The sequence below is a fragment of the Molothrus ater genome, chromosome 4 (assembly GCF_012460135.2).
Source record: "Molothrus ater isolate BHLD 08-10-18 breed brown headed cowbird chromosome 4, BPBGC_Mater_1.1, whole genome shotgun sequence".
Taxonomy (NCBI): domain Eukaryota; kingdom Metazoa; phylum Chordata; class Aves; order Passeriformes; family Icteridae; genus Molothrus; species Molothrus ater.
The window spans coordinates 49923720-49949494 of record NC_050481.2 but is presented as its reverse complement, the minus strand read 5'-3'; the positions used below and the strand labels follow the sequence as shown (position 1 = coordinate 49949494).

General features: G+C 36.9%; 1 protein-coding gene across 1 annotated transcript; it reads right to left on the bottom strand.

Moving 5' to 3' along the window:
- Positions 1-804: 804 nt before the first annotated feature.
- Positions 805-25310, bottom strand: TMEM156 (transmembrane protein 156). The gene is made up of 7 exons (XM_036383136.2): positions 25211-25310; positions 20546-20827; positions 19465-19713; positions 17281-17388; positions 14059-14163; positions 8689-8795; positions 805-842 (listed from the first exon to the last, which is right to left on the bottom strand). Exons 1-6 carry the CDS (start codon positions 25308-25310, stop codon positions 8692-8694), a joined length of 948 nt encoding a protein of 315 aa, XP_036239029.1. The 3' UTR covers positions 805-842; positions 8689-8691.
- Positions 25311-25775: the final 465 nt, after the last annotated feature.

Sequence of the window (25775 nt, the reverse complement as noted above, 5' to 3'; positions counted from 1 at the left end):
GAGCCTGAAGTCCTGGCAATTTCTGTCTCTGCCTAGTAACTGATGGCTAAGCTGTACCCACAAATCATTTGTTAGCACCAAAGGAGTTTGGGACCCTGCTCAGCCCAAACAGCTCCACTGCACTCAGAGGAGCAGCAGTAAATCGAAAGTAAGGAAAGGTTCCAAGAGATAATGGGTTGGAATGCTAATGATCCAAGCTGGAACAAAAGATGGAAATGCAATTTCTCAAAAAGTACAAACCCATTTACTGTCTTAATGAGTTATCATTTTTTCTTTATCCACTAAGATACTGCACAAATTATGATTGTCTTCCTGGTTTACTGCAGAAACTAACATGCTGCAGAATTTTTTCCTTCTGTAATACTTTAGCCACTCTTTTCAACAGCCAGAATCTGTATCTTTTAGGCATCTTAGTCATCTAGAGCATTAAGTAGGTTGAAAATTGTGCTTATTTCACATTAGAGGATAATTCATAGCTTTATACAGATTTCTTATCCTATGGAATATATAAAATAAATTTCTGCCCTGATAAAAATATGTAATTATCACAAGGATTACCTCACAACCATATAACTAAGTATGAATCCTGAAAGAACAGAAAATAGATGTGAAATCTATACTCTGCTATTGAGTTGTTTATGCAGCAAAATATGCTTGTTCATCATTCATATTTTCTTAACACAAAGTAATTATGATGGAAAAAATGGAACTTGTCAACTAAAATGCATAATTGTTATTCCCATGAAAAGATGGATAACAGGCTGGAAATGGGGATGCTTTCTTCTGTGGTGTATGATGTGTCTTCTTTCATCCAGAAGTGCTGGTATTTCATAGGGTGATACCTGAAACAAAAGAAAATATTATCAGGAAAAAAAGAGGAGGGTAAGTCTTCTCTAATTTATCTCAAATGTCATAATTTTGATGTTCACAATAATGAATTCTCCTCTTTATTACAAAAGAAAACAACATTGTAACTTAAAGGCAGACAAAATAGGTGATGCGCATCAGAATGGAGCAAAAGACTGAGACTGATACCTGGCAGCTGAGTAGTGGCCCAGGTACCTGCCCCACGAGAGTGACACAGGAACTTGAGCAAGGCACACCAGGCCTTACCCACTTCCAGGGAAGCTGGCAATGGAAGGGTGAACATTCACCACATCCACCTAGCTGAAGTGCTTTTCTGTGCCCAACTGCATTCCCATTCTATAATGCTATATGGCAGGACAAATTTGGAAATAATGAAATGAAAGCAGCTTTTTCCACATTCACAAGTGAACTGCTTCTCACTAACCATGAATGACACTTTTGAATTTGGATTGCAGCTCCCAGAGCTCACAGATTCCAACCAAGCTTGTCTTACTTTTCAGGGAGGAGAAGAGGGAGGTGGAGTGGAAGTACAGGATTTCTGTACTTCTAACTTGCACACTGAGTGAAAAAGCAAATATAGCTTGTCACCCATTCTGGTAGTTCCCATAGCTGCACGCCTGATTACAACATCTGTCTACATTTTCTTTTACAGGGTAGGAACTGGGTTTAGAAGTGTTCCTTGGCTGTGAAATCATACTGGAGGCAGCAGCTGCCAAAGTGAGCTAGAAAATGACAAGTGTAGGCAGGACAGACTGCATCAAAAATTGATGCCAGCTAATGGAGCAGTGGATTTAAACAGCCTGCACAGTGCCCCTTCTAGTCCAGTTCTGCCAGCAAGCAGCAGTGCTTCCCTTGGAAACCCTTAGTGTGTCCTTTGGAGAGAAACACAGCCTGGCATGCATTTAGTGCAGGACCCAGTAATTGTGCCAAGTACCCTGGAATGTGCTCAGCAATCTGATTCTGTGAGCTCCTCTGTGCTGAGAGGAGTTGTCATTTTAATGTGTGATTAAGACTAGAATCTCTTACGGAAGCAGAAACAGGAGGAATTACCTTTCATGATATTTAAAAAATAAATACCTCATTGAGTGCATACAGTTCTGAAAACAATTTAAAGCTGCCTGAGGGCATAAATCATAGAATCATAGTTATCAAGAGGAATTATGGTATAAAAAATTAAGTCTTACAGAAATGGCCAACCCTCAAAGCCAGTAGGTCAGTACTAGTAGGAACTTCTCCCTTCAGCAGCTTCACACCAAATTTTATGATAACTTTAATGACAGTACTATCACTTCAGAGCACTGAAATTATGCTTTTCAGAAAAACTGTCAAAAGGATAATTGGAAGGATCCCAGCAATTTAAAATCACACCTACTGTTCTTCACAAATACCTGCCTGAAAGCAGCTTAACTGTAATCTTCCTCTCACTCCTGAGCTCACTCGTTACATGCCTTTGCTAGAATGTCTTATGAGTTTCACTGCTTTCTCTGCATAATTCCTATCTTCTGTTGTTTGTGTGGGTGTCTTGCTTGAAGACAGATGAGAGATAGATTCTTTTAAGTATGAAAACATTTTTGTAAAGCCACAATCACATAAGGAAAACAGGCAAAGAATATTTTTAGCTGCACTTTCTGTTTGTTCTACTAAGTTCAGCAAAGATGGCATTTAAAGACCGCTTCAGGAAGGCAGCAGCAGCATGAGCCAAAGCCCAGGTAGTGCCATAGGTATACCTGCACTAAAATTTCTTGGCATTAGACTGGGATATGCACAATCAAATTTCTAATTCCCTATGGGAGTGTTTAATTAGAAAACAATGATGGTGATGATATTCTGAATGTTGCTGGGTAAGACACAGCCTCTCATACACTTGTTGATCTCTTCTGCCAACCCTTGCACCCACAGGTTCCATGCCCACATGCTTCTCAGATTGTGAAAGGGACCCATCAAATTCTTCTATTTTACAATTTTTTTTGACAGAGGTTTTCATCTTTTTAGCCATACACTGTGTGTTGTCCCTGTCAGTTACCTGTCATCTACCTTATGTTCCAGTTTTATAATCCATTTCACCTGAAGATAAGATTGTGTCTTAAATTCTATATTCACTGGAGACCAACTTGTCTGATTTAACTGTGCAGCTACACTGTCATTCAGAAAGAGCTACAGAGGCATGAAGCATCTTTGGTGTTCAAGGATCTCAAAGCCCTTCACAAAGACAGATGGCAAAAGGCAGTGTCCTAAAAATCATTGGCAGTTGCTGATGTGGAACTTTCATTAGTTTTATGCAGTCTTTGACATGTCTACCAGTTTTATTATAAGAATTAATGCGATGCAGGATACCAAGATTCTTTTATCGTGTCCTTGAGGCATTGATTGCCAAAGAGATTGATGCAGTAAATAAAATGTCTGGGTAATAGTGACCAACTTGTGTGAATTTGATCTAGCATCAACTCAGAGCATAACACTGGGCACTTTCAAGGAAAAAAAAAGCCCACAACAGTTGGCTTTAAGACACTGAGTTTTACTTTTCTTTCTTTCCTCATAAAATGGCAGCACTTCATCCAAGAACTGTCAAGTCTCTATCTGTCCATAATTTCCCCAAACAGAACACTGTTCTGTCCCTAACCATTCATGAAGTCTATTAACCCTGCCTTTGATTCAGAGAATACAGTGCTGCTTCCCCTTAAACAGGCAGAGGACAGAGGTACTGCACGAGAGGGCTCACAGTTTCTCTTCATGCTACACGTGGCTTTTATTCTGCCCTGACCACTGTAAGACTGAAGTGCAGCTTTGGTGTGAGAGAGGCCAGTGAGCCCCCCAGTCTGCCCAGACTGCATGTGGCCCCACCCCAGGGAAAAACAGATTGTCACAAGGGCAGGACTCAGAAAGTCACTCCTTGAGGCAGGCTTCTTTAACATCCAAGGGAAAGGTTAGCCAAAACTTCCCTACTCAACAATGATTTCACAGATAACCATCAACAAAATCATATTTCTGAATGCTCCAACACCTTCATCTTACATATGGGTATGGTGATTTGCCTCTTTCTTGCCCACTTTCATTTCTTACTTTAATTATTTGCCCCCACTGATTAGGGAAGGGCCATTGAATCAAACACATTCAGAAGTGCTAGTCCTCATGGTTTTTCAAACCAGATATACATCACACAGCATTTCACAGTTGCTGAAAATAATAGTTTATGGAAGTAGAGTTCTTAAAGTTAAAAGTACCAGTTGATGCAAGTAAAGCTTTGTTAAAAGCACTATGCAATCTCTTTTAGCTGAGGATAAACAGTTCTTTCTTACAACCATGCAAATTAGTAAGGAGGCATCATTAGGAGAGACAGAAATCATAGTCTCCAGAGCCTTATTCTGGCATGCTCTTACCTGAACTGCATTCCCTCTGAATCCAAATATTTGCCCTGAATGCAAATATATGCCCTGAATAAAATGTTCATGCTTCCAATCTAAACAAAATTAGGGTAAATAATGTCACAATCTTCTCACAGCACTAAGGAAGTACACTGACAACTGTTATATGTTGTCCTGGGGTCTGGCCAGGACAGAGTTAATATTTTGCAGTAGCTGTGAGGGGATGAGCTTGGAGCTGTGTGGGCATGGCTAGGAGATTATTCTACACCACCTCAGGTCATTGACAGGAGCAGGGATACAGGACTCTTGCTTCCAAGAAGAAGGATGTTCCTTCCACTGGGGAGAAAAGTGGTAGGGAAGAGCCAGTCAGTATTGTCCCAGGCTTTCTGTGAAAATTGTTTTCTTGCCTATACCTTTTGTTATTGTCTTCTTATCTCATCGCTGTTTCCACTAAATTGTTCATATCTCAAGCCATGATCTTTGCCTTTTGTGCTTCCAATGGGGAGGGGAAGCAAGCTGCACTGTGGTTTTAGCGGGACTATTGAATAGGAAAACACCATTCCTAAACCACAACATATGTAAAGTGTGTTTCAACACCTGAGGAACATGGCTCATTCATTGTTTTCCTGGGCAGTTGCTAATATGGCAGTTTAATGAAAGATGGCAGAAACAGAGGATTCTTACCTATGGTAGTCAAGTGTAGTTGTAATAGTTATTGTGAAAATACCGAGACATTAAGTGATCTGTGATGAAAAGATTCACCTTTGGCAAAGGCACAAGTGCAGAAGTTGGTGCATTTTTTATTAGCTGAATTAGCTGTCAGTGCAATAGTGAATAACAAAGCATTTGGGTGCATTTCTATGTGCACACAGAATAGATAGATAGATAGATAGATAGATAGATAGATAGATAGATAGATAGATAGATAGATAGATAGATAGATAGAGATAGATAGATATAGATAGATAGATAGATAGATAGATAGATAGATAGATAGATAGATAGATAGATAGATAGATAGATAGGAGACCACACAATTGGATCTAAGTATATTGATAAACATGGCAACACATGTATGGTCATATGTTTATCAATATATTTACATTTCATAATCAACAGTATTGTCTTAAATCTAAAGACTTAAAAAATACATTTATAGAAAGAAATGTCTTTTTCTTGTTAGAAAAAGAAAAACAGTGGAAAATTGCAATGTGTAATTGATTATTGATATCTCTTTCAATCTACTAGTAAGAGCAATACTTCACTGTTGCCAACTGGAGCAACAAGCAAAGAACAGGCAACAGATCTCTCCTGACCATTCCCATGGCTAAACCAATTTTAGCCTTGTTTTTCAGCCTTTCCTCTTTCAATGTGTTGTGTTAAGGGCCACTGCTGAGGCCATCAGCAGATTCTCCAGCTCATTAGCTATAATGAGCTCTGATCGTGATAATAACTCTGATCGTGATCAGAGTTATCCTTGCTTTTACATTTCCTCCTCCTCACAACTGCTGTTACACCTACCACAGCTGCTGTGTAGGTAGTCTCCTGACAGAGAAATCAAACACTCTGTGCTGTGGTTAATGATTTCTCTGAGTGCAGCTCCAGCTGGCTGAAGATGAGGAAAAGTATAACTCATCTTGCCTGCCTGATTCAGGGCAGACATTGAAGTAACTCTTACCAACCAGACTGAGGTTGGTTTGAGGCAGGGAAGGGCAGATGTTAGCGGTATCCCCAGTGGATCTCTCTCAGGTTTCTAGCTCTGCCTAGAATCCCTCCCTATTTGAGGCTCTTGTATCACTTGAGGCACACTCTTGAGGGGAGCAGCTGTCAGTCGTACAAAGATGATGGGTTTGATCAAGAAGCTCCCTGGTACATGCTTCTCATCTCCAGCCCACCTCCTACTTCAGAGAAAAACTCACGCTTCATCAGGCTGATGTAGTCTAGAACTGTCTTTGGCAATTCTGGGAATTTGATTATTTTTGCATTTTTCCAGCCTCAGTACTTAGCTTGCATGTGCAGTACTTGTAACACAGCTTCTCCCCATTGAGCAAACGAGTCTTTAGCAGCATTCTAGAGACTTCACATTCTAGAGACTTCACAGAGACAAACCCAGCACTCGTGCAAAAAGCAGATCACAATTTCCTTCCCCAGCCTCAGTTACCACAAGTACTCATAGCTAGCAAGCTTTCCTGGAACTGAGGCACCCACAGACACAAGCAGTAATGACGTGGATCTGACCTTATCAGATGAAGTGAGAAGAAGGGGGTTTTTGCAGGAAGTAAAGCAAAACTAAACAGAAAGTGTTTTTTATCATTTTCACAGAGTATTTAGCTCTGAGAGAGTATTCCTTTAAGAAATGTATTAAAAAAAAAATGATGAAAGGCAAGATCTAGATCTAAATTTCTGCAGCTAGATGATTTAATAATCTTTCCACATGGTGTCATGTAACATTACAATTTACAATGTATTCAGCATTATTCCCACATATCACATCTGGATTTCACCTCACTGCCAGCTGTCCCTCTGACAGGAGGACTATCTGGAAAAGCAAGCCTGCTTCTGTACAGCACTGAACAAGGCTTTTGGGCTTTCTCAAGATACCTAATCTTTTTCTTTCAGTCATTCAGACAGAGATTAAGGAAAGGGAGTAATTAAGCCCAAAGTGTCCTGGATCTCATGTATTGTCTCACAGAGCAACCAAAAATCTGAAAAGCTGTTCCATCTCTTCTTTCTATCCTTTAGCTCCTAACAGTTTAGGTAATAAAAGCAAAAGGTCACCCCAACAGTAACTCCCACCTCTAGCAACACAAAAGTTAAATTTGTATGGGAATGAGCCATGACTTTTTCCCTCTGCTTCTAAAAGATGAGTTTTAGGTGTTTTAGGTGAATGCAACATCCTGGAAGAAGAACAGAATTAACAAAGCATGTTAATGATCAGCCATAATACTGTATAAGTGAAGGCACTGAAGAAAGGTGAGCACCTGCTTAGCAGCATATCCTATTTCAACCTTAGAAATGTCTTATTTTCAAGCCAAGAGTAAAAAAAAAACAATTAAGTTGGGCAAGTACCTGGCAGACATGTATGTGACAGAGACCAGAAAAATAAATGGTGTACTGAAGTGTCTGGGAGCAATCCCTGCAGAAAAGGAAGAAGCTGCCCTACAGAAAGGCTAACGGGGCCTGGAAAGCACCTGCTCAGTCAGAAACTGAGCCCAAATGGCAAACAGCTGAACTCAGATGATCTGGGAACTGCTGTCAGCTATGTCACAGAGTTCCCAAGTCATGTCATCTCTTTGTGTCTCCTGACAGCCTCATTTTAAAAATAGTAACAGTAACAACTTCTTATCTTTGTAAGTCTTCACAAGATCTATGGATGACAATCACTTAAACAGGGGCCAGTATTTTTAATAACTATAATATACTATCCTATAACCCAGCTACTCTCATTCAAACACCAAAAAATTCTCTAGCTCAGTTATTAATTTACTATGGAATTACCTCATATTCTGTCAGCAAAGCTGTTCAAAATTTTTCGTTTAGTTCTGTTCTCAATGTGCAATTTCATCTTCATCCTTCCACATGAAGAACAAAAATCAAACTGCTCTTCAGTACATAAATTTTTTAACACCATAAAAAGATAGCATGACATTATATTGAGTTTCCAATAAAACTCCATCCAATTTAAATAGAAATATAAAAGAAGAAACTCCTTAAGCCTTTAATGTAAAAAAATCACCATACACAATAATATCATGCATGCAAGTAGCCATCACCTGGTCTATGCACTTGAAATATTAGTCTTGTATTACTTATTCAAGTAGCATCTGTTTTTTCTAGACATTACAAGTATTTTCAGGAAGAGCTATCTCTTATGGCACATTTCTATGAAGATTTGGTTCCTTACATCTGGAATTCCTGAAACAATTACTGCAGCACAGTGGTTGCAGAAAGTTAGGACTGGGAGATTAGTCTTGGTTCTGAACAGAAACCAGCTTCTCATCATTCCTTCTGACTGGTGGAAGAACAACAGAGTGATCAATTTCTTTTGCTTGAGGAATTTCATAAGCAGACTATTTGTTTCAAATATGGAATTTTCTTCAGAGATCATTTGCTAATTGCTTTTTTCCTCCGCCCTTGTAAAAACAAATGTCAGCACAGTGTTAAAGTTTAGGACACAATATTTTGCACCAGAAAAAACGTGTCAGAATTTGCACCAAGGTCTGCAGGGACACACAGGGTTTATCAGGCTAACACATATGATTATAGATCACTTTTGGCAGCAGAAGTAAAACTGATTCTCTTTTCATGCCACCTAGCTCTCACAAAACACATTATCCAGTTTTTCATCTTATTCACTTGGCTAGAAGAAGTAATAATTATTTTCTTCAGATATCCACACTATTAATTCTAAATATATGAGGCAAACCAAAATAATTAGGGTTGTAAGATGGTTACTTACCTTCTACAGTTGTTCCACATGACAATGCTCTTGTTCAGGAATTACAGACAGTCTCTTTGTGGTCTGTGCAGGAAGTGGGGCCTGTTGTTTGCTGGTTTTCACTATTGAAAGTTAAAATAATTTTTATCCATATTATTAACAGCAAATATACCTGCAGAGTGTTGGACTTGCATATGAAAGTTTGAAAAATAATTGAGACCCATCTGAACACAAGACAGAGATGGACTGTACTGAAAGTACTAACCATGTCTGGTATTTAACTTCCTTTTAATGCTAGTAGGACTACAATGTCCTGATTCTACACTGATCTGGGAAGCAGCTTGAAGGTAGGCAAATAAATTTGTGTGAAATGAATTTGTGAATAAATTGTAGTGAAAATCCAAAAGCATGCAAATTTGAGGTTATGTAAGTGCCCCCCAAAATACAAACTCCTAAATTTGGCCAGTTAAGCAGAAACAATGGAAATTTAGAGTGTGAAATTCCTGACTCATTTTCACATAAGGGCACCACAGATTGCCACAGGCACACGTGGTGTGGCCTCAGCTCATTTGTCACACACACAGGGAGAGCTACTGGGTATCACCCAGTTGTCAACAAAGGTGACAGCATACACCCCAGAAGCAGGAAGGGGGGAGGTGATGCCTTTAGCACACAGATCCTGATACAGTATCTCAGTGGAATACTGATAAGGAAATGCAGAGATAGCACTGTCAGGCAAATGCACGCAGAGTTGTTTATCCAATGCATTTTTCAAAGAACTGCTGTGGAACACAATATTTTGACTCCAGGTCCATCCTGTCCCTGACTATCCATTACTTCTGTAAACCTACATATGGGTTTCCACTGAGCTAACAACAAGAGGATAAACTGTGCCACTTATATCTAGCTATGTTCATTCTCTACCGGCTACATCATTTGGACTTTTCTTTTTACAAATGCAATTAAAAAGTACAGTTTGGATCTTGGCACTCAAGCAGCTGAATATGAAAAGCAAAGTAAAAAGTTTTAAAAGTTTAAAAAAAAATAACAATGGATCTTGTTTGACCCTTAGGATGAATGAGATGAATCTGGAGAGAATGGAAATATAGGCTGATATCCCCTTCAGTGCCTGTGTGTAAGAGTGTTTTGCATGCATGCAAACTGAGCAGAGAAAAGATCCTTTGTGCATCAGGGCTCTATGGAAAGCATACAGGGGCTATAAAAAGCTCCCTAAAGTTACCTGCATCCTATAGATTTTATCCTTCTTTTTATCTGAAAAAAATTTTAAAAGCTCCAAAGTCGTAATAAGGCTTCACAGTTTTCTTGGTTATGTTGCATTTCAGAAACATGTAAGTCTATGTTAAATATTGAATACTATGAGAAGCTTTGCTTTTGCCAACATAATTCATGTAAGTTGCAGAGGGAAAGATAATTATTCAACTATGTCAGGAACTGAGAGGGACCACCAAATAGGTGATGTTTCAGTTAGCCAAGATTAAACAAATTTCTCTTTCTTGTCTTGGCATCTATTTGCTGCTGTAGAAGATGTGTCTTGCCTGTTCTCTTTGCTAAAAAGCAAAAGTATTGCAGAATACAAGGAGGAGTAAGTCTGAACTCGCTGGGATGCCAGCCCTGACACTGCTGAGCCAGCATTTGCTTCTGTTTCCAACATGTCAACTAACCTGAAGCCATAGCAACACATCAGAGATATGGCAGAATTTTCCCTATTTCCTCTAATCTTGTGGGAAATGAACTATTATTTTAATAGGATAGCACAGAAAACAATACAGGAATTCAAATGAGAGGGAATTTGTTTTGCTGTTTCTTCTGTGAAAATAATAGCTGTCAAGCCCACTTGTATCAAATAGTATGGATGTCACAAACCCTAAACAGTCCAGGAAACAACTGCAGGCCAGGAAGCCTGAGGTTTTATTCTCTGAATCCTTGTTGTCACTGTGACCCTGCAACGCTCTTCTTTCAGGATGAGTTATGAAACTACCATCCATCAGAATTAACTTTGCATTACTGTGAGCCAGATAATTGAGTCAAGGAATCTTGTATTTGTATCCTAAAATGTAAGGAACCAAACTGTAACTCCATGAGCCAATGGAGCATCACTAAAAATGAATATATTGTTTGAGCAATGTAGAACAAGATATTATGCTTGAACTAAGGCTGCCCACACAGACTGTAGAGCAATAACATGATGATTTTAACAATATTCCCTGTCTGCATTGTCCAGTTCTAGTACAGGAATGAGAACAAGCCTTTTTTTCCTAACACATGCCACATTTGAAATAGAATCAAAATAAACAAGGAATGTTGTTCTTACTCTAGGAAAATAAAGTCTGAATGGGAGTTTATGGTGATAAGATTCCAGTAATATAAATTCCCACTAAAGTATAACCCAACTAATTATGTTAGTGAATCTTCCAGACCCTACTAGGCAGATTCAGCCTAGTTATTAAATGCCCTGATTTATGCAACCTCATTCCTCTGCAACTTATTCTTGCCTTTTTTTTTTTTTTAATAATGTAGCATACAGTTCATGCACACTGGCCTGCTCCCAGCAAGTAATTTTGTGCCATGTGCCCAGGATTACCTTTTTTTTAGGATACAGCTACATGAGAATAACTACACTTAGTCAGTTACTAGACTGAAGAGGTACCAAAGAGGTACCCAAGTGGTTTAGGGAAAATGGGCCAAGGAAGAGGAATAACAGCTGGTTAAGTAGAACTTTCTTCCTTTTATCTGCATTGGAGACCGATTTAAGCAGTAAGCTGCAAACGACAATTCAGCAGTTTCTATCTGAGCTCTTTTAAAACTCTGTGGGGAATACATTCTACTCCTTCTAATTGCCATTATTAATTTATTAAGCTGTTCTAAAACCTCTTCTACTGCTTCTTCAATATATGAAAGCTCTTCAAAGAAATTCTTGCAATAAAATTCTCGAGTGGGAATCTCACTAAGATTCTCTGTAGGAAATGCAAAGCAAGGAAGTGGCTTCAATGGATCCTTTTCCATTTGTTATTACTATCAAGTTCTATTTGATGAAAATCCTCCATGTCTGGAAATACAGATCAGCCACTTAAAGAATACTTCTTGCACAAAAAAAGGTATCCTGTCTTCTTTCACTTGTCTTGTGGATGCATTTAAGAGAAACTCTTTTTTGTCAGTTCATACCATTCAAGGGACAGTTACTATACATAAATGCAATGGCAGGGCCAGCTCTGAAGTCTAGAAAATGTTTGTACAACCCATGGTCTAGTACATTCTTTTTTAGCTTTACAGCCCAGACAACATTTAGTTAACATTTATGACAGAATGTTATTAAGCTCCCCTCTCCTCACTATATGTGCTTAAATCTTTGCAGTACTGTGAATTTGGAAGGTTGTAAATTTAATCCTTCACCAGAGAACATTCTGTACATTTGTCCCCCTTTCCTCTGGTCACTGGACTTAATGACAATGATTCATGGATATAAAACCACTAACAGTTTTACAAAACTAACATCCATGCTGTAAATTACTTTTTTGTAGGACTACAGTGACATTAAGCCAGTCATTTACTAAGCCTCCTAAGAATTCACTCCCATTGTCAAAGTATAGGCTTCCCTCTTTTTCTTCCCTTGTAATTTCTTTACTTCAAATAACCTTTTAGGAGTACTTTTCCATCTTTTCATCTATAAGATGTACTGTCACATCCTCTCAAGTACTCATTACTGTGTTTCCAGGGTGATTGTATTGTCTTCAGTGGATCTCAATGGTTTCTTTCAAGATTGCAAGCTATGCTCTAATTATAGGGAAAATATTGTCAAGGGCTGTCAACAAAGTCATCTGTAGCTATTTATAATCCATTATCATGGTAACAAATCCTAAGCTTAGCAACTATGGAAAGAATAAACTCTTCATATGGATTTGATTGTATTTTAAATTATATTGGTATAAACTAAGAAATTGATTGGATTGACTGAAATTATGGTGTGTGAAACCAAGGACTTTTATTTTAAAATAAACCCCATTATAGCAGTTCATGTAACTAAGCATCTTTCTGAGTTTCATGGATCAATTGTAGTAGGAGGCACTTAAAAATGAGAATGACAGACCAATAAGGGATTCTTATTCTCTTCAGTAAAATCTAGTAAAATCAGATCTGAATTTCCGTAAGACTCCCTCATCAAAAATGCCTTGGATATACAACATTAAATGGCATTAAAATGCTATTCTGAACATGTGTTTAAACAGGTATGATATTAGTGAAGCTACTCAAGACAATAGATGTCAGAAAAGTAATTCCTTCCACGCAGAATGAAAAGAATGAGCTCATAAATATATCTCAGAGGTAGCCAGTGCTTTAAGAGCAAGAAGCATAAATTGTACTCACAGGGGAGTTCAGACAGACAAGAAGCTATTCACTCTTTTCTAGGTAAAATTGAAATGCCATGAAATACTGAGTTGTAGACATAAATTAGTGGGTCTCCTCTTACTCCCGAAGAACTAACAAAACAAAAAGCAAAGTACTTAAGCCTTAAGTCATATTTAAAACCACTTTTTTAAATTGCTGGCTTTGTATTTTTCTTGTTTTGAAGGGAGGTTAGTTTGACATTCAGAGCTATTATTCTATATGTTCATGTTAATCTTTTTAAAGATATAGCTCCCTTCACAAAACCAGAATCCATGAAATTTATTAAAACATTTCACTCTTTGAGCAATGTCAGTAACACTCACAGAAACACCTGGTAATTGGCACTCACACAGATATTTGATGCCAAATCCAGTTTTCTAGAATCCAAACTTTGAGTTTAGCCATGTCATTTAATTTGTGTGTGGTAAGCATACTACACTCTCCGAAGACCACAATTTTTTACCTATCTGAAACTCAAAAATTGCATTTTGTGGGAATTTGACCCTAGAAATAGGCTATGAAGTGCCAGCAAAAGCATTTATTGAGTCCTGCTGTAGCCATTCATTCCATGCTTTGATAACAAATTTTATCAAGGGTCACAAACACATAGAGCATACATACACATGTGTACATCTCTCTATATTTTTCATACACACACAAAGCACTCAGGTGACAAACCTCAAAACTGGCATGCAATATGACCAAAAATTAAAAAGTTCAAAGTCATTAATGCAACACACTGAGAAGACTGGGAGAAGCATTCTCACATTATATATATAAGTCTTCTTATAGTTTTGTTGTCAGATTTATTTCTTTAAAACAAAAAAGTGTTTCCTTAACATAAGCCAGATCAAATTTGTGTAGGACCAAGGTAACTCTGAAACAAACTTGAAGCATCTCTTGACAGGAGATTCTTAAAAGGTCTTTCTTGATCTCCCCATGCCTCAAGATTTGTTAAATTTTGTTTTACTTTTATACACTTACCCAGAAAAGGATGAATTTCAGTAGCAGATACAGTTCTTCTTGCATGTATGGAACTCTTTCTTCTTAGAACAGTAGAAACTGATGTTGCTACTCTTTGTTTATAATCTGCTTTAAACAAAATGTCTTATGTTAGCATCAGCCCTTGATTAGAAGGAAAGCTTGTAAATTCCTTATTATTAAACTGTTGAATACCTTGGAAAGTGTTTAAAAAATCAGGAAGGTGTCGGAATAAGATGATGAGGAAAACCAAGGGCCAGATGATTTGTATTTTCCTGAATGAAATTTTGTAGAAATTTTATTCAGATTTGTCCCTTTCAAATTATTCCTTGCCTTTTTCTAAACTGTGTACCTTGAACAAATTTTGGAAGGATATCAAGAAAAATACATATTTCAGTACGGGTTTGGATGCTCACTGCTGACAGTGGAGTAGCAAGGATGGACTGCACAGGCAACCTAGGAAGCTGACAGATTGCTTGCTAGTGTGGGGTGTTCATCTCAGATCGCACAGTCTGAGAGCAAGCTCCACACCCCTGACAAAGCTAGAGCTGGATTGGGCACCTCTGGCTGTTCCTCAGCACTCAGTTCATAAACTCTCAGTCTTTCCATCCTTCTGCTGCTCTCTAAATGCAGTGCTCTCAGTGGGTTTATTGCAGACAGTTGTGCAGCTGTTGTGGTTAGCCCTGTTCAGCAGCAACTGCAGTCCAGGGCTCAGCCAGCTTCTGGTGACAGGCTCACTCCAATTCTATGTAACAGAATTTATTTTTATCTTTTTCCTTTGAGAACACTAAGAAATTCATTAAGTTCAAATTATTTAGGTCATGAATTTTTTTATGACTAGCCAGTGGAGATCTAAAGCTCTAAAGCCCCAAGCATACATTGTAACAGTTAATGTCAAAGGAAGCTCTGGAAGTGGTCGTGAGACAAGAGTGGAAAGAAAAAGGCAAAACAATTAATTTCCAGTTTAGGGCCTTTGTCATGGATCAGTTGTAACCTTCACCAAGTTTACTTGGATATTTTATTTTATGCACTTATCAAAATAGCTTAATGATTCAGAGAGTCTCAGAGTCTACCTAGCAGAATATCTTGCAAGGTCTCAAGAGGAAATGAGTAATTCCACATTTCTTAACAGCTTTCAGTGGTGCTCAGAAATGAAGAGAAAAAATACCAACTGAACTATGGCTGGAAAAACTCATAACAGCTGTTTTAGAAACATAGCTAATAGTTCTGCTCTATTCTTTGAGCTCACTGGAAAAAAATAGTGTATAGACATGCAATGAAAGGTGGCATCTTAATATATACACATAAACCTTAAGTTTTATTTTTTGTGCACTTGTCTTTTTATCAGTAACATAATGATGTTGGTTATAATGTTATATATTGTAAATTTAACTCATAAACCCACTTTTCCTCAATTAGCATAAAATGTATCCTTGAAGCTAGTAAGTTATTAGAAGCCTCAAAAGGGCATCTCTTCCTCCCTGTTTGTGTTCATGATGATTCTGAAAACTTGAATTTAATAAAAATGTGATGTTTAAGAATAAAGGTACTAAATCAGTAATCATCACTACTTACAGTTCTACATTAATAGAACAAAATAGAACGTTATGACTCAAAGCAGAGAAAATCAGAGACATGACATTTATAAGTAGTTTTCAAATTACAAATAAAAGTCCTTTAAATTAGAGCACTTAATAGCCCACTTATAAAATCATAATTTACACTTCGTGGGTTTTATATACATGAAATCTGTCTCAGAAATTGCTTCTAGCAATAAGTAAAATATCATGTATTTTAAGCAACATAATCTGGTAAGGAGTTCCTTTCATCAAGGTGGGGAGGGTACAAACTTGACATCTCAAGCAATTATTTTGCTTAGTCATTAAAGATATATGCATAAAGTATTGACATTATGCAAAAAATCACAGAAACATTTTGTGTGTGGGCAGTACTCTTCCTTCTGTTCAGTTATGAGTAAAGCTAGACTTCTATTGCTCCTTCATTTCAAAATTACCTGTGCATACAGTAAGGATGACCAGGGGAATGGATAAGGATTATTATTTGGTTTACTACCCCTGTGACCTTTCAGCAGCTCTGAACTACAGGGGAATGCACATCTGCCTGGCAATAGCAACTAAATGCTGGTTGTCTGGAGGCATTCTGCCCACTCAGGGCTGACACAAGCAGAATGTCTCTGGAAACTGCTGCGAAAAGCACCTGAGAGTTATTCCCTCAGGTAACAGCTTAAGTAATATTCTTTCCACAGTGATGAAAGGTAATGTGCTCCTGGTACCACCTACCTCTGACTTGGGAAGAGAAACAATGACCAGCAGCTGACAAGAGGTCAATTTTTGGCACTGCTTTTGTGCAGAGGACTTTATCTTGATTGCTCAAAGGTCTCAAGCTCAGGGTACTTCTACAATTTTATTATTGTTTTATTCATTGTATATTGCTAGAGAAAATACTGTAAATCTGATTACTATCTGTATCCCAAGAGAAGAGCCTGTCATGGCTGAAAGAATATTCTAGAAACAATTGTTTCAATCGCTGAACTAATGGCAAGTTCTCTCATAGCAAAGTTCCAATCACTTGGAATATTCAATAGTGATGTTTCAGAAATCACAGCAATGTTTTCTTTGCTGAAGTAATAGCAAAGAGATGAAATGTTATCAGGGCTTAACTCAGCTCTTGGCTTAAGAAAGTGCACCTTGGTTGCCCTGCATGGGATTACACCACCAATGAATTTGAATAGCCAGTTTTAAGGACAGACAGGTGAGTGTATATCTCCTCATATCTATCCTGTAATTTTTTGTGACTGTGACCTAAATAAATTATCTTCAGGAAGGAAAGGGTATTTCAATTCACTTATACTGGTCATTGGGATTTCTGCTTAAAACTTTCCAAAGTTTAAGAGTAATTGTTTCATCTACTGAAATCAGTGTGAAACCAGAAGTTCATATCACTATGCCACCGATCATCTATCAAAATCCCCACATTTAATTTGCCATCAACAAGTTTGGATTTGCATCTACATTTTTGCAGAGGTGAGAGGTGATACTATCAATCATCTGAGTACTTCAGTCAGTTTCTAAGAAGCTTTTACCATTTGACAATGAAAATATCAGTGTCTGAGCTACAGTAATAATCAACAGTTTTGTTATTATAAATTAATATATTCTTACTTGCATAAAAATTTAGATTAATGCAGATTAACGCTTTGTTACTTACAGTTCCGGTTATTTTCTTGGACTATTTTGTAGATGACGATTGAAACAGTAAATACAAAAACTACTGGAATCATAGTGAGCCAAGTGATCTTCGTCATACACATTGGATCTGTCCATAAAATGTACAAGAGGGAAAATTAAGCAGCAAATCACTGCCAGTAGAGAAAAGCAGAACATTCCATCATAGTAGGTTTTCAGATTGTGCCTATCCCCACAGATAAAAACAAAACAAATAAAAAAAAAAAAAAACAGAAGCAATTATGCCTTTTTCTTTCAGCCTTCTCTGGTTTTTGATGGTAGGTTTCCTGTCTAGAATTTAGCTTAATTTTTGCCTGTATTTTTATATCTATCTCTCTATATATTTCTATATCTATATATCTTTCCAAGGCTGAAATAGATACAGATGACTGAATGAATGAAAACTTTTCAACTCAGCCAATGGAAATGCTTTATTTAAGGTAGAACAAGGGTAACACGTGTCCCCTCTGTCTGCATAAAGCATGGAAGGGAGTGGTCCACTGTCCAACAATGGCCTGTACTGACATTCTTAACCTTGTGGTCTATCTTCATATATGAGAGAAGGCATGAGCCTACATATAGAAATTTTTCTTATAAAAAAGTGAGGAAATGCCACCACAGGAGCCCTCTGGGGAATTCCTTTAAAGTTGCCTTGAGGAAGAATCACATGGGATTGGATAAAGGAGGTAGGCTGCTCTTTTGGACAACAACTGCTGCAGAAATGCACCCACATTCCACAGGGATTTAGTTCAATAACTAGTACAAGTCAGGACTGTATACAACAAAGAAATTATGTGGAGAGCTTTCCTCTCTGGTTGTTTGAATGGCCTTTCAAACGTCTTTGGCAGCTGCATGTTAATGCACACCTTAGCACTGTCAAATGACTGTTTTAAAAACCAGCTATGTTACTGTAACTCATAAAAAACCAAATTACAGACTGCAGTCAAACTATTGTTTCCCTTTCCCTTACTTAGAATAGTATAATTGGACTTCAACTTCCGCTGTATCTTCTCCATCAAGAACATGTGAGGCAAATGCCAATGACCCCATGGTTCATTCCTCCTAATTTAGAACTAAAAATATCTTTAATACAGTAATCTAGGCTCCTTTTAAACAGAGCAGTCTACCCCATCTTGCAGTGGCTTGTAATGACTTGATTATCAGCCTTGCTTAGTAAAAGCTCTGAGCACTTCTTTAGCTGTTGTGAAGTAGAGAGGAAAAAAAAGGCATATTGTTAGTTTTCATTGCTAATATGAGATTACTGCTACCCAGGTAAATCAGTATTAACAAAAGGTGGTTAGTTCATAGTATTGACACAAGTTAGCAGAGCAAATTACAAATTATGCTCCTCTCACACCTATTAAAAAAATCCAAACAAACAAAAACCCAAAACAATCCTAAACTGTGCTTTCTTCTCTAGGATTTTCCCTGGACTTAATTAACATATATTAATCCAACTCTAAAAAACATACTTTTTCCAGCAAAGGTACAGCATAAAATATATTTTCCATGCAAAAATAAGTGAATGCAATAATTCAGCAATTTCCAAATGAAAGTGTTGTAGATAGACAGAATGGAAGTCCTGACCATGGTCAGGAAATCAAACAAAAAACTTTTGCAGCACAAAGAGAAATATAAAAAGCTGAAGGTTGTCCTCAGGGAAAACTAATCTTATTTCAGCTGAAGATTTATCTTTTAAGCATTCTGCAGTGAGGTTATGTAGTAGGCTATTGTAGTACAACAATAGAATGGTCAAACCTATCTCTTGGGTCTTTTATCACTGTAGTTAACAGGGATTTTTAAATTTACCTCCAAGACAACAGGGTTATGCCATTATCAGGAAAGGGAAAATTTTATTTCCAGGTTTTGTCACATGCAATGTGTGAGTCTGTTGCTGCTAAGAAACAATGTACAGATCTTTACTTTGCTGTATTTCTTCTAGAAAAAAAGAAGTCACAGCTAAACCTGCTTTAAATCATTATAAAAATCATCAGTTGTCTACTATGGACTGCTTTCTAATAAGGGATGTTCAAAATTGTATTCTCTTCTTGTGAAATATTTAAAAATTTTCAAATATTTAAATATTTTCAACTACCTACTTGAGATTTTTTGCAAGATTATGTTGTTTCTAGTTTGATTTCCATTCTGAATGTCTTTTGTAACTTACATTCCACATAAGACTTCAGTTGCAGTGAAGTAGTTATGCAGTCATTTTGGTCTTCCATCAATGCCAAGAGACAAGAATGATTTAGTTGTTTGTTGGCTGCATTTTGTCCTCTGACTATAGAATTGTTGATGTGGATTTCCATCAGGTAGTTCGTATTATGCTCCACTTCTTTCTTGGAAACCGTAGTGAAGTTAAAATATTTATAAAAATAAGTAACATTTTCTGTTTTCACTTCAAGCGAGCCTTTTGCTTTTGGAAATAAAAATTAAAACAAAACTGTTATACAAGTGGTAAATCAAGACACAACTCTCAAACAGTACAGTGAATTCTCTGTCTCATTTGCAAAACCATAAAGGTTTCTACATCACTGACTATGAAAAAGATGGATAAATATATACTGTGTAAAGTTACTCTGAATAGATCTAAAAAGCCTTGGTTATCTTATACATTTTCCCTGCAAAGTATAACTCTTTTTTGCTTTACTATCACTTTTTTGTTATTGTTGTTTTGGTCAGTTGTCAAAGGCAACAGGCAAACATCAGGCTATGAGAAGGATAGAAGCCAGGCAGAAGCCATATGATGATAGAGATTTGAAGTGCACACACTGTCTGTCTGCTACCAGCTGCAGGAGGTCCTTGCTTTGCTTCAAACCTCACAATATGTGAGACTTGTGCTGTGTTTACAAGAAACAGGTGAGATATGGGTTAGGGTTAGGGTTAGAGTTCAGATACAGCCTATCTTCATAATGCCAGCAATCTACATGTAGAGTTCCATAATGACATTTAAAATAAAATTCAGCTTGAAAATTTGTCAGAAAGTACAACTCCCTAGAAATAAATTGAGTACTTTAGAAAGTATTTGCTACCAACATGTTTCACTGACAGCCAGGAAAGAATGCCACTGAGAATCTGGCACAAAGTCAGCATTTTCTAGCCATGCAAAAAAAAGCTAAAAACCATCATTGTTCATAGACTTGCAAAGACCAGGACCATATAATTTTCTTCTAAGTACCAAATAAAAACTTGCCTTTTATTTTGTAATTAGCTACTTCAAAATTAAGTATTTCTCTTATCCTACTTACTTTTTTCAGCTATTGACCCTGATCCTTGATGATCAACATTCACATCCCTCTTGGATTCACACTCTCTCTGTTTAGGGTGGAACTGTTGTTCCCTCCAGCACGACTGGCAAATACATGGAATATTTTGGAAATTAGAATTATTTATAATGACCTTCAGCAAAATAGTCTGGTTTTCTCTTCTTTGTTGCACTGATGTTTTGTAAGAATTGTTAAAAGTACAAAGTGGAAAAGTGGTGTTACTTGATGAACAGGTATCCATGCAGGACACCATTACAGTGTTGGCTGTAAAAGAAAGAGTGCTACGTTAGTCAGACAATCATATAGGACACATGGACAAGTATGTGCTCAGAAGCATCATGTAGTGCATATTCCAACCATCTTATGATGAAATGCCCTTTTTTATTTTTTCTTGAGGGCTATGACAAGATGTTAAATGCATCATATGTAACAGAAAGCAAGCACAGAGTCTTCCCACAACCTAGACACTGGATTTTATTTGCTGAATTGTATTAAAACTCTTGTAAGAGTAACTGGAATTTCTGATGGTATCTAGTCACATTCCTGTTTCAAAGCTCCTCCAATTTGACTGTTCTTCAAAAGAAGAGAAAGCACATTTATGCTTCTTCAAAAGAATGGAAAACTTGTTTGTAGAGGGAACTCAGCCCTAGAACAATACAGTTGCAACATTCCAATGCATTTATGTTGTAAAGTAGCTATAATCAGAATGAAAGCTTTCTTTCTAAATGACATTGAAGCCACAGAGTGAAAATACACAGCAATGCTGTGAATCCTCCAGCCAGACCCTTCACATTCTCTGATATTCAGTCAACGAACATGGATTTTAATTATGACCTTTGGGTTTGGTATTCATAGTCAAATTTCAGTATCAAAGTACCATAGCTAGAGTACATTAATGCAGTTCTGGCAAGCAGGAAAAACACATAATTATAAATGAGTGTGATTTCTCTTCCACATTACAGTAGAGCTTTATCATGCAGATTTTTACTTGTGTTAACTTTGAAACACTTTTTCAGTAACTTTGAAGTACTTTTTCAGATACAAAAACTCAAGAATAAAAAAAATTTGTGTGACCCCAACATGAAATATGTATTTATGAATAACCACTTCCCAAAGCTGATGCTGCACTAACCTGTGGTTTTATGTTTCCCATTCTAGCAGTACCCTTCCATTTCTATAAAGGGAAAATTTTGTATCTAACTCCCATTATGAGCAACTGGAGCAATGTGATCATAAATCCTTATGAATAGAGAGCAAAATATATCCTTTAGTTGCTTCAGTGCTCAGCTTCACTCAGCCACCTGTGCTCACAGAGCAGCAGGTTGACCTCAGAAATTATTCAGTAAGAGATTCCAGACAGGACACAGAAATAAAATCCAAACTCCAGTGTCAAAGTTAATTATCTTCCCTTTACCAACACTACATCAGAGAGTCATGAACTCCTTATAAAACATGATAAATTGAAATGTAAACCACACAGGTAACAAAAAGTTCATTTTGATATAAAAAGGAAGAATATCAGACAAAATTTAGGGCTTGCTCTTTCCCTGAGGCAAGACACAGAATTTTCCTTGAAATGCTTACAATCTGACCCACACAACAGGTCATGGATCAGGCTTCTGAGATGAAATTCTTCCACTTGAAAGAGGCATTTTGTGTAGAACTTGTCTGTGGAGATGAGCCAGGAGCAAAAATTTAATGCTTACTCTGCTCCCATGGCAAGCCATGGCATCTGGGCTACCAGTCTAAAACCACTGCTATAGCTTTCAAGGGCAACTAATCATAATTCCCTAACATATCCCTTTTCACCAAGAAATCTGTACATGGACTTGGGAATCTGTTGGCTGGACTGTGACAGACATCTCTGTTCAGCACCGCAAAGTCCGTCCATTTTGAACTTCACAAATGGCTAAACAGATTCCAGAGCTGCCTGTAAGCCACGCTGTAGGTGTGTCAAAGGCCTGTTATCTGTTGTAGGTGTGTCAAAGGCACGTTATCTGAGCGGAAAAGGTGTGAATGTTGTTGAGTTAGGGAGAGTGCTTCCCATCCTCTTGAAAGGTCTCTACTGAGACAGCAGATCAAATGACAATCTAGCATAAACAAACTTCTTTTTTCCCACATCACAGGACTGTGGCTTTTCTAAGGAGGGATATAGACTGTTGAACGCTGGAAGAAGGGCTGCAACAACACTACACTTTCCCAGTGGGTTACATGGCAGACAGAGCCATACTATACTCCTTGCTCCTTGCTGCAGCACTGGGAAGCACCCTCCCAAATGTAAACATCACTCTAGAAACTTGGAAAGGATTTTGTGAAATCTGAACACAGGCAGCCTGAATAGTAAAAAAGGATTGCTGAGATGAAACCATGCAAAGTAACTCTAGGGAAATGTTTTATATTCAAAGACCTGCAATCACATGCTTAAGCTTAAGAAGTTATGTGATTATTAAATTCTTCTATAAAACCTCTATTTACATGATGGTTTTTTATATAAAATCCAAATCCATTAATATGAAAGTATTCCAGGGAAGATCAAAATTTATAAAAAAACTTGCTTCCCATTAAGAAAATCACAAATATTTCACTTTGCATGGGTTTGACTCTTTTTCATTTGATCTGCAGTATTCTGAGTGAGAGCAGCAGTGTGTAAGTTGCATTTTTTATCATTTCCTTATGGAAGCTGGAGTTGCCACATAATACTGCAGAGATATAAGACCTATGGTACAAGTTGGGGAATACACAACTCATAGATTAAACGAGATACACTCCATCAAGCAGCAGAACCCAAGGGACAGGACTGGGATTGAAAGCATCAGACCCCAAAAGGATAACCTCCTACTCTAAATCAGTGTAATTTAAAGGTTCAATGACTTGTAACCAACAAATGGGTTGCTTTACAAACAGAAAGGAAACATTTCACTTCTGGTAATGCTGAACTGTATTATTTTGAAAAAAAATTTAAAGTTTTTTTTGTTGTTGTTGTTGTTTTTTTTATTTTTGCAAATTGATTTCCCCTTAAATTGCTGTTTAATGATAAATTTCCATTTTTATTCCCTCTTCATAATGAAAATAAATGCTGGAACTTCCCCTGGGATAAGACATCCAGGAATTAGGAGCTTTCTGCCATTCATTTAGGAACTCGCAGAGGAAGAGCTGGTGATTATATTTCACATCTCAAAGATTTCCAACAACTCTGTCTGCTGAAGTCTCATGGTGTAACCAGCAATTTGAAACATTTACAAAAAAACTATACATTTTAAGTTTGTCACAAAATCTGAAATAAAACCCATTTTCAACAGAAGGTTTTTGATGAACCAGAGACCCAAAATCCTTAGAGATTTTGAATAAATTGTTCAACATATTTACTTTCTAATGTAATTCAGACATCATTACACAGTCTGTTATACAGTAATTTAGTTTTTAAAACTTCCAAAATGCAGCAATAATTCTAATTTTCCAAATATAAATCTGTGCTGCTCCAACTAAAATTCTGTTCCGCACATATACTTCACAATCTTATTTTAGACATGCTGTGATTAAGACAGAATTGCAGTGATCACACTATTGCAGCCTAAAGCATGGCAAAGAGAGCAATCTAGAAAAATTATCATGGAAAAATGTAATTATTCTTTGATGTTTGACACTAAGGTTAATGTTTCCTTCTGGTAATAGTCCTGTAATTGTTTATTTGGATAATCTGTGCTACAAATACTTTGTTTACCTCTGCAGGGAGGTAAAACATTAATTATTTCAACATCTTAAACCGAATTATAAAAGTTATGATATTCAAAACTTATGACAGCTTACCAAGTTTGTTCATTTATAAACTATAAAAATCTATACATTATATTCTAATTACTGATATGTATTCTTTATGGTTAATGAAAAAATATATAAGTAAATTAATCTGGATATTTTAATATGCTAAATTATTTCAGAAAATTATATTCTTCATAAAGAAATTATGTTATGATGCCTGAGAACACACTCTTTGTCAAAGGGATGCTTTTTATTATCATACTTATTTATTCAAAAGCTTTCTTAGGAATGGATATGACAAAACTATTTAAATTTACTCATGCAGTTTTAAAAAAGTAACTTGCACACATGCGTAGTTAGCATTTATCATAAATTCAGTATCAGCCTCTAGGATCACAAAGAAGAATTTGATATTTATGCTACAAGATTTGCTTTACTCAGTTACATCCATTCTGCTCTACATTTTGTCAGGTTACCACTGCATATCTCCTTCACAGAGAGCATCTCATTGCCAGATAGTAATTGTACAAAGTTTTACAGCATTTAAGTATAAAATCTTCTAAAAAGTTGTTTCTGAAGACATGAGCACCTGCTATAAAAGAACATTAGCATTTTCAATACTTTCTTCATTATGAAGGCCATGAAAATACATGCATGGAAAGAGCTACCAAAAATTTTGCAGTGTACGTAAATGAATTACAAACTCATTCCAAATTACCACACATAATTAACTCTGTTGGTAAAAAAATCAACAAAAAGAGTCTATATCCTTTGCAAATTCCACATGTGGGCAGCATCCTAACCATTGCTTTTAGGAAAGCATGTGCCAACTTTTCAATTGCAGACTTCAGAATAAATAAAAGGTTATTTTAAAAGCTGATCACTCACCTTCATGGATTTTGAAAAATTCAGGTAAACACAAAATAAACATGATAATTATTCCTAGTCCTAATCTGAAGACTACTGGTTTTCTCAAAAGCAAGCACATGTCACCAAAGCACTCCTATCTAGCATAGTGATGGCAACTTCCTTCCTGGTTTAGCTTTTAACTCAGTGCAGACATTATGCAAAATAACACCTATTCATTTCCTTTTCTTATAGTGACTTTCCCTTTTACTTCTCACTGCATTAACTTGCAGAAAACCACATTCTGTTCTTACATGGGCATAGATGAGGATGATTCACTGAAATATGCTCAAGACAAAATTCATGTACCACAATGACAATAAGAAAAAAAACCAACTATTTTATATGTTTGTGGAAGTTTTTCTTTAAGAACCCCTTAATAACCACTTTCATATACCTGCTAAACAGTAAGTCAGTTATCTTTGTGAAGGAATTTTGCTCTCATTTGCTCAAGAAGATTTTTTAAAAATGAGTCATAGATCTTCATTATTTAAATGATTCAGAACCACATGAGTCAGTTATGGGGATTTTATTGTTTTATTTATAT